The sequence below is a fragment of the Grammomys surdaster genome, unplaced genomic scaffold (assembly GCF_004785775.1).
Source record: "Grammomys surdaster isolate TR1022 unplaced genomic scaffold, NIH_TR_1.0 121670, whole genome shotgun sequence".
Taxonomy (NCBI): domain Eukaryota; kingdom Metazoa; phylum Chordata; class Mammalia; order Rodentia; family Muridae; genus Grammomys; species Grammomys surdaster.
In genome coordinates, this window is record NW_021617408.1 from 5,134 (window position 1) to 15,608 (window position 10,475).

The 10,475-nt window shown below is 41.9% G+C and overlaps 1 protein-coding gene across 1 annotated transcript; it reads left to right on the forward strand.

Moving 5' to 3' along the window:
- The first annotated feature begins 4,915 nt into the window (after positions 1–4,915).
- LOC114636062 (cyclin-dependent kinase 2-associated protein 1-like) lies at positions 4,916–5,209 on the forward strand. Its single transcript, XM_028784364.1, has one exon. The coding sequence runs from the start codon at positions 4,916–4,918 to the stop codon at positions 5,207–5,209; it is 294 nt and encodes a 97-aa protein (XP_028640197.1).
- The last annotated feature ends 5,266 nt before the right edge of the window (positions 5,210–10,475 follow it).

Below are 10,475 nucleotides of genomic sequence, written 5' to 3' on the forward strand. Positions count from 1 at the left end.
CATTCTTTAAATTCAAACAAAACAAGTCAGTCTGTCTCTTAATGTCAATTTCCCTTTTTCATGCAATATGTTTCATTGGCAGAAAGCTCTCAGACCATCAAAATAAAGCAGGTCTGTGTTTTTAGTGTATTCTATCTATAAGAGCACATTTGCTTTTCATCTCTGAAACTATTCTTGCTACAAAAAAATCATAAATTAACTAAAAAATGTTATAACAACCCTTTAAAGTTGATTTTGCCAGCTAGATTTTGTGTTCTTTCTGCCCTTCATGTTCTATTGCTACCGGCAGTGTAGACAAAGTGGCTGTAACTCTAATGTTCACCTGACAAATGAGAGTGCATTACATATTAAAATCAGATGGGAGAAAGAATTGGGCAGATTGACAGTGCCTAAGCTGTAATTACATGCTGTTTTGTAAGGGATACAGCACTGATTGTGAGAGTATAATCCTTTATAAATGTACAATCCTCTAACCATTGCTTTGTCTTTGTTCACATAGCTCAGTATCCTCCTGAGGCATGCAGCTTGTCATCTACTAATGAGAAGTTAGGTTATTTAATAATTTAGGCCACCGTGAATCTAAATGGAACAAGCATGAGAATTCTGATACTTCTTTAAGTTACTTTCAAGTGCCTGGAAAATATGCTGAAGACATTTCTGGGATTCATAGCAAGTCTGTCATTTTATGAGAATCCTGTATACTGTAGACACACATAAACATGGTAGTATAAGAATGTATAAAGAAAGGGCTGGATAGATGGCTCAGTGGTTAAGAGCACTGACTGCTCTTCCAGAGGTCCTGAGTTCAGTTCCCAGCAATCACATGGTGGCTCACAACCATCTGTAATGAGATCTGATGCTCTCATGTAGTGTTTCTGAAGACAGCCACAGTGTACTCACATACATAAAAATAAATAAATAAATAAACAATAAAATCAATAAATAAATTGTTCAAAAAAGAATCCATAGAGAACATGATTTCCTGGTTTTTTTGTTTTTGTTTTTGTGGTAGGTAATGATGTTATATGGATGTAGGTAATATTTCCAAATGCATCAGATACATACACTAAATATGTGCAATTTTACCTCAAGTATAACACTTATCCACCACCATGCACACCTAGGAAATCTTTCCATCTCTGAAACTCCTTTTCTACCCTGAATCATGCCAAGGTACATGGTGTTAGTGGAAAGGTGAAAGGATTCTGATCAAGTATTACCAATGGATGATCCCCATCAACTCCTTTATACTACTTTTAAAACTATTTATAAAAGTTGTCACACAAAACTGAATGAGAAATGAATTCAAACCTTGTAGAAACCAGACCTTCAGATTTCTGGTATGTCTTCCTAATGCACAGTAAAGCAATGCTTGTGTGTGCACAGTGGAAAGTGATATTATAAGATTTTCACTGCCAGGGCTTCAGTGTCTTGCTGTGACATCTCATCCCATCCACCCTTTCACCCACTCATCCAGGGAATCCACACTCAGGTAGGGTAAAAGGCCAAGGGCCTCTGCCCAAGTCAACACATGGACCAACTGAACCACAGTCTCACCCACAGGCTATTTCAATCCAAGCAGATTAAGACTCAGCAGACCTCCTGGCCTGGGGACAGTGCCTCCCATACTCACCATGACATGGCTTGTGGTCTCCTTTGCTGCACTCTACAGCTCTATCAGGACAGTCCTGGAAAGAACCTGCAAGCTACCTCCCACTGGTGCTCCTGATTGCCAGGCCTGCCCAGAGCCCCTCATTAGCTTAGAAAACCAAGCTGGGCCTTAGGACAGAAGCAGCTCCTCTACTAGGGGATCAGAGATCAAATGCCTCAGACAGCTGAGGCCTTCCAAGTTCTGCCCTTCCACCCTAGGGACAGACAGAGCCCTACTCTGGGAAATTTGTATTTTAGTAGAACTTTCCAGTCTCCCAGAGTACTTCCTGTTACTCTTCCAAGGCACAGAGTCCTTTGTATGCACATTACATTACATACTAAATATTATAGTGGAGCCATTTCTACCTGGTAGCTGGGAAGTCCTGTAGCCAAACTTCTGACAAATCAAACAGTAACCACAATTAAAGCAATATGTGGCCATTAATTTGAAAGCAAGAATTGGTCAATGAGAGGTGAGTGAAAAGGGAAATGAAAAGGCATGGCGGGCAGTCGTGGTGCATGCCTTTAATTCCAGCACTTGGGAGGCAGAGCCAGGTGGATTTCTGAGTTTGAGGCCAGCCTTGTCTACAGAGTGAGGTCCAGGGCAGCTAGGGTTACACAGAGAAACCCTGTCTCAAAGAACAAACAAACAAACAAACAAACAAAAGAATTGAAAAGGCATGGCTTCTCCTTGTTACAGTGTAGTAGACATTTTATTATAGATAAATGGGAAAGCATACCAAGACATAGGGGCATCTGGGAAATTTCAGAGTGGCCATTATCCTAGCCAAGTAAGGAGAAAGAAGAGGGTAGAGGGCAGAGAGTAGAATCAGATCATGAGGTCAGTGTACTAGACAAGGGACTGAGGTGTATATTTTACATATTATAGCAGACCTGGCCTCCAGGTATACCCAGCACCCCTCAGTCCATATCTGGCATAACCTGCCCCAATGTTCCCTGATCTTTCCAGCCTAGGGGCTGGGATGACTTCTCATGGAGGCTCTTTCCTATACAATCCAGACATTTGGGTCTCCTCTTGCTCTTTTCCTTCCCTTCTCTCTTTGTGCAAACACCCTTTCAGTCTTTCTCTTCACCTCAAGCCACCCCTCCCAAAGTGACTTCCCCAATAAACCTGCATTTAATGTAATCAAATCTGGATTCAACTGGATTATTTCAAAGGCAAAGGAATAACCTATCACCAGTGAAGAGAAATAGCCTATCATTCAGGAGGGTAAATGATAGATAAAAAACACCAATTAACAAAATGGTTGGATTACATTAGGAAAGGCAGTTGAGAGACAGACTAACCCCTGGGCTAGATGGCAATTCTACCGGGCACACCTTGTAACAGGTAGGAATTGAGGAATGTCATGCAGGAGTGACAGCCACATCTACTTTTCTTTGGTAGACAGGCACCTCAGCCATTTGTCCTAGGGTTTGGGACTTAGCAGTAAGAAGAAATGAGAAAGTTCAAATAATTAATAATATCAAAAATTACTTAAAAAGTTTGAACAGGCTTTATGGTTCAATATTGTTCAAGGACTAGACATATGTATTAGTGCACACCAAATATTACTCATACTTTTCTCTCAAGTTGTGCACTTTCAGACAAAAACATAACAATCCTGTTATGCACAGTGACACCAGTTTGTACAGATCTTCTGTGCTGGTTGAGCTAGTGTAACTACAGAAATTTGGTTTCTAGAAATAAATTCAGTTTTACATCCAGTTTCTTGATTGCCCTGGTGTGTGAACTTCCCAAAATGGCCAGTTTGGACTTTTATTGACCATATAAAATTGATTACCTGAGTACTCATTACTAAAGCCAACTACTGTCAAAACAGGAAAGCTCCCACTTTCTTTCCTCCACAGCCTTTCTGTGCGGTGACTACACCAGCTTCAGACTTTTTCAAGGAAAATCAATTGTTACACACTTTATTTGTAATTCCCAGAAAAAAAAAAGACATGGAGGTTAGAGTACACTCACTCACTAGTGTCTTTTCCTTCACACTGAGCAGTAGGGCCCAGCCTGAAAGGAGATGTATGACTGACTTGAAGGCATAGTGCAACAGAGGCAGGATTAGGTCTTCAAAGCAAACCTTGACTACATATAATGACCAAAATCTCAGCTATAGAAGACACTGCTCTAAACAGAAACAAATATCAAAGCCTCTGAGCAAAAGGAATGAAATTCTTAACGATGAGGAAACTCTAGAGAATAGAAACAAACAAGAGATTAGAGCAGTGATACATAAAGGAAATGAAATTCAAAAATCAACACCAACAATTATCTTCTTAAAAGGATAAATATATTTTAAAAAATACATTGGTATACTAACTTTGAAAAAGTGCAGGTGTTCCCTAGTACGGAGAATGGCATTAATAAGACCTTGTCCCTATGTGCAATGTTACTGCTGACAGACAGCACAGCCAATGGTTTGTGTATCAAATTTCTGAGCTGACTTAACTGTATCAGTGAGCATTCCACATATCTCCACAGGATAGTGTCCTAATTGGTAATTCAATATCCACTGGCTCAAGTTAACATACCCAAATTGTACACCCCCACAATCTGGTCTGTTTTTCTTCACATACATGAATTAATACATTCTGGGAAATTACAAAATCACTCACCCTGCTTGTATCAGCTTTTCATAATAGTGCTCCCCTACAGCTGACTCCCTAAAACTTTAATCTGTGATGTAGCGGTTGCCTGTCCTATTTCACTGTGCAGTGTACTCAATAACCTGTTCCTCATGTTCTGGTCTGAAGGCAGAAGCCATGCTTCACATGCAAATCTTTTTCCTGTTGCTGCAATGAACAGTTCACTTCTTGACTCCAATGGATAATCTAAAAACTCTGTTGTGGTTCAGCCTTTTAACTAAAAAATTCAGGAAGTTCAATCAAGGGGAAAGCAAGGTAACTTCCCTGGGGAGCAACAGTCTATCAACAAGCTGACGTGAGTCAACATATCTTTTTGTGGAATCATTTTTCTAAAAGGCTGAAGATACAGCTGTCTCAGAGTTAATTTGCATTCCCAGGGAAAAATCACTCTGCACACAATTAAAGATTACTTTTAAAAATTCTCTTTAGGCGCCGGATATATGGGTGATATACTGTGGCAGCGACAGGGTGAGGGATGGCCATATTTGCCAATATGGACTGAGCCTGTGACAACAAAAAGTGTGTGGGCTCCCGGCAGGCGCTCGGACGGGTGCGGGGACGTGGGACCAGGCTCTGCCCAGCGTGCCCACAGCCCGCGGGTATGTCATACAAGCTGAACTTGACCACGCACATGCCCGCCGCTGCCCTCAACCCCGGAGGTGTCCACTCACCATCTACTAGCATGGCGAATTCCTCTCAGTATCACCAGCTGCTGAGTGACTATGGACCTCCATCCCTAGGCTACACCCAGGGAACTGGAAATACCCAAGTGCCTCAGAGTAAATACGCAGAGCTGCTGGCCATTATCGAAGAGCTGGGGAAAGAGATCAGACCCACATATGCAGGGAGCAAGAGCGCCTTGGAGAGGCTAAAACAAGGCATCATTCATGCCTGAAGCCTGGTTTGGAGTGCTTGGCTGAAATGGAATATAATGTCAGGTCCTAGCCCCTGGCCAGAATGAAGGCCCATCTCACTACTCCCTGGAGATGAGAGGCTTTGTTCAAAATGGCAGTAAGTTTTCTACCACAGTCATTAAGCTCTGAACCCACACTCAAATGATTGGGAAGACATTTTGAAATAACCGACAGTGTGCATTTAAGTAGTTAGGAATGACCCAGCTCTTTTTTCTTTCCAAGCATTTGAAAGATGTTTGTGAAGCCACTTCACAGCAAGCTATCCTTTGTCCCCAAATACCAGTGTCCCATTTAACCTCCCTTTGGATACATTTTCCATTTGCATCACCCCAGTTGACTTTCTTTCTATGATCTCACATGCCTCTGAGGAGTTGAGTGCAGACCACAGCATGGTTGCTTAGTAGCTGTCCCGCCTGTGTACAGTGTAGACCCTGCTTCATGGAGCTTCTCTGCTTAAGCCTTTGCATGACTGAGTGATTTGAAGTCAATCTTTAAAATGCACAGGTTATAAATACAGAAGAAAGAGCAATCTACCCAACCTACCAAGCACCCTGCAAATGTCCATCCTGAGACTGTAGATCTCAGTTCTGTGTTTTCTGTGAGCCCATCACAACATCTGGAAGAAAACGACTGAAACTGTTGCATCTTTGTATGTATTACTTGATGTAATAAAGCTTATTTTCATTAAAAAATTCTCTTTAATGATAGCATGAATTCATCTCTGTCTAATGCTCTTTTAGGATCAAGATTCATGTTATACTTTGAACAATTTAACATGGAATATGAAGTTGTGGACTAGGACAAGTTAACATGGAATTGGAAATTTTGATCTAGGACTAGTGCATCTGGGATATGATATTTGGTTATAGGACTAGTTAACATGGAATTAGAAATTTTTGACTACGACTAGTTAATATGGAATATGAAATCTGAATTTGGATTAGTTAACATGTAATATGAAATTTGGATCGAGGACTAGTCAACATGGAATATGAAATTTGGATCTGGGACTAGGGATCATGGAATATGAAATTTGGATCTTGGACGAGTTAACATAGAATAGGAAATTTTGATCTAGGACTAGTTAACCTGGAATTGTAAAATGCGAACTAGGTTTAGTTAACATGGAATTGGAAATTTTGATCTAGGACTAGTTAACGTGGCATATGAAAATTTGATCTAGACTGTGCTACATACCCACTTCCTGTCTCAAAAACTGAAAAAAAGAATATTAGCAGACAGTTCAGCATCTCAGTGCGAGATAAAGAGCAGCAAAGATTCGATGAAGCAGTGAGTCGACAAGGTAAGTAGGGAGGCTCGGGCTGGTAACCTGGGATCCATTCTGTGTTTCCTTGCTGCACTATATCTTCTCCTTCTGTCAGGGCAGGGTTAAAACTTGTTAGACTTCTTTTCAGAGAACTATCGTGATTTTCACTAATGAGCCAATTGTCCATGCTGTGTAGCTTCCAAGTGTTAACCCTATTCTTATATCAAAAAAACACCATTGTCTGCTGCAAATATAAGAATGGGGCTAATAATCACATGAACAGAGATTCTGAATCTGACATGGTCTTTCCTACAAAAACAACCAAAGTTAATAATTTTACTGTGTGCGTATATAAAAATTAAATATAGAACTGCATTTTATAACATTATTCACAACAAAGTGTGTTCTCTCTTGTTAGGAGCCGCATCCGCCATTGGAACATGGCGCCGATTTCCTGCTTCCTGGTTCTTCTTGCGAGCCTTGCTTGAATGTGCGCCTGCGCAAGGCGCGAAACCCAGTATGCTAATTTGGTGACATCATAAGAGCCAATGAGTGTGCGGCACATCTCCTAAAGCTCTATATAAGCCACAAGCTTTTGGGGCTTGGGGTCCCTCGCCTCACTACCATCTAAGAGAGCTGTAACACTACCATCTAAGAGAGCTGTAACACTAAAAGAGCTGTACAATAAAAATGCTGTCAGAAGAATCCTGAGCGTGGCGTTCTCCTTTTCGGCGAGGCGACGCCCTGCAACTGGTGACAGAAACCCGGGAGACGAAGCCAAACGTCTCGGCGTTTTATCCAGTTTCGAGGGAACCTGTTAGCTCAACAGAGGATTCAGAACTGGCCGCGCGAGAAGTCTAGACGCTTTTCTGCAAGGTAAGGTGGATCCTGTCTATTTTGCTATTGCTATCCCCATTTGGGCCGTGGTAGTTCTTGTGCTCTGCTTCTGTCTTAACTGCCATACACAAGGGAAGGAGTGTACTTGCCCTCCGTGTATTCAGGAGCTGTAAGTCACAGGTAGATAACTGTGCAAGTTCGTTCCCTCTCCCGAGAAAGTGTTGTATAGAGTAGCTCCCTGGTTTGTATCCACGGGGTCCTTGTCAAAGGGCTCCTGGGGCAAGCTCGGCGGAGACTTGATTAATGAAAAGGAGAAGGGAAAGTTAAGACCAGGCACATGGCCGCTGTACAAAATGGTTAGAGCCTGTATAGAGGATGCAAAATGCCAAGATAAGGTAAGAGAGGGGCAAAGAGCTTTAGCAGAACACCAGGATAGCCTATCAGAAGCAGAAAAGGAAAAGAGCGCTAAGAATAGAACGAAGAAAAAAGAAGAAATTAAAAAAGAAGTAGCTACAAAAGTGGAACAGAAAGGGCCTAAGAAAAAGTTGTACCCAGTGTTAACTGAGTTTCAGAATCTAAGAATTAATGACTCCGCCTCTGAGGAGACGTCCTCGGGGGACGAAGAAGATACAGAGGATACCGACACCTCATCCTCTGATAGTGTGTTAGATCTTGAGGAACAGGCAGAGTTAGATAAAGAAGCAGCTCGTTATGAGTCTGAAAGATACGGGCTGGATTCGCCTTATGCACCGGGGTATGCCCCATCTGCCCCACCATTGGAGGAAGTAGTTAGAGTTAAAAAGAAAAATCCAAAAGAGAGACAAGAAAGACTGTCATCCAATTCTCTTATTACAGCTAAGGAGAGAAAAAAGATAAGAGTAGCCTTTCCTGTATGGGAAGATGCTAACCAAACCAGACAACATTCACAGCTAGATTTAAAACAATTAAAAGCGCTAGCTGAATCAGTACAGACTTATGGAATCAATGCCTCTTTTACTCAGGCATTAATAGAAAGACTTGTGGTCAGTGCCATGACACCAGATGACTGGTATAATACTGTTAAGGCTTGCCTGACTATGGGACAGTATCTAGATTGGAAATCTACTTTTCAAGAACTCTGTGCTTCACAGGCAAGACAAAATTTAGCTCAGGGGCATCCACAATGGAACTTTGACATGCTTACAGGGCAGGGACAATGGGCTATCAATCAAACGGCCTACCCTGTAGAAGTATATGAGCAAATTAATAAGGCAGCTGTAAAAGCATGGAAAAGCCTACCTAACAAAGGACAGGTTTCAGGAAACTTGACAAAAATTATCCAAGGGAACACTGAGCCATTCTCAGACTATGTGGCTAGGATGATGGAGGCGGCAGGAAGGATTTTTGGAGATCCTGAGACGGCCATGCCTCTCATAGAACAACTAATTTTTGAACAGTGTACTAGAGAATGCAGAAATGCTATTACACCTTGGAAAGGAAAAGGACTAAATGCATGGATGAAGGCTTGTAGAGAAATAGGAGGACCTCTATCTAATGCCGGATTGGCAGCTGCTGTTTTAGCGGCTCAGAGGACCTCTAATGTTAAATGTTTCAGGTGTGGAAAGCTGGGACACATACAAAGACAATGTAGAGCACCTGGCACTACTAATAACAATCGTCCAAAGGTGCCTGGAATGTGTCCTAGGTGTAATAAAGGAAAACATTGGGCAAATGAGTGTAGGTCAGTTAAAGACGACAGAGGACGTGTAATTTCCCCTCTGCCAAAAAACGGACAACGGGGCCCACGCCCTCAGGGCCCACAAATGTATGGGACAATAGAGAGCTTACAGAACAACCCTCAACAACATCAAAGGATAAGACAATCAGGAGAGCCACATCAGGCTCGGCAGGACTGGATCTCTGTGCTACCGCCAGAGCAGTACTAACACCCACCATGGGGTGTCAGCCTATACCTTCTGATTTCTCAGGACCTTACCTGAGAATACAGTAGGACTAGTGCTAGGAAGATCATCTACGACTCTAAGAGGATTAATAGTTCACCCTGGAGTCATAGATCAAGATTATGAGGGACAGATAAAAATTATGTGCTCATCACCAAGGGGGATTAGCTCTATAGCTCCTGGTGATAGAGTTGAAAATTCAAGGAAGGCTTTTCACAGGCCTCCTAGACACAGGAGCAGATACTACCATTATCTCTACCAATTGGTGGCCAAAAAACTGGCCTGTTAATAGCTCTTCACAAACCTTACAAGGTCTTGGATATGAGTCTGCTCCTGATGTTAGTGCAAGAGTATTGCATTGGGAAGATTCCGAAGGCAGACGAGGGACAGTTGTTCCTTATGTCTTGCCACTTCCAGTTAATTTATGGGGAAGAGATATCCTTAAACAATTGGAATTTAGGCTCACTAATGATTATTCTACACAGAGTCAAAAAATGATGAAAGAAATGGGGTGTGTCCCTGGAAAAGGATTGGGGAAGGCCTTACAAGGCAGGACCAGCCCTGTTTCTATTACAGAAAAACAAGACAGGAAAGGGCTGGGTTTTTCCTAGGGGCCATTGAGGGTGCATTGCCTATACCTTGGTTGTCAGAGGAACCTGTATGGGTTCCTCAATGGCCGTTAACCTCTGAAAAACTAGCAGCTGCAAAAGCTCTAGTTAAAGAGCAACTAAAACTAGGACATCTGGAGAGTTCTCAGTCACCATGGAATACGCCTATATTTGTGATTAAGAAAAAATCAGGTAAATGGAGGTTATTACATGATCTTAGAGCTATTAATAATCAGATGCAATTATTAGGATCAATTCAAAAGGGTCTGCCACTGCTGACAGCCTTGCCTAGACATTGGGAGATTATAATAGTAGATATTAAAGATTGTTTTTTCTCTATACCTTTACATCCTAAGGACAAAATTAGATTTGCTTTCACTCTCCCAAGTATTAATCATGAGGAACCAGACCACCGATATCAATGGAGGGTCCTGCCACAAGGCATGGCCGATAGTCCCACTATGTGTCAAATATATGTCTCTTCTGCTATTGAACCAGTTAGAAAACAGTTTCCTAAGGTTAGAATTTGTCGTTTTATGGATGATATACTCTTGTGTACTAATAACAAAGAAGTTTTACACCAAGCGTTCTCTCT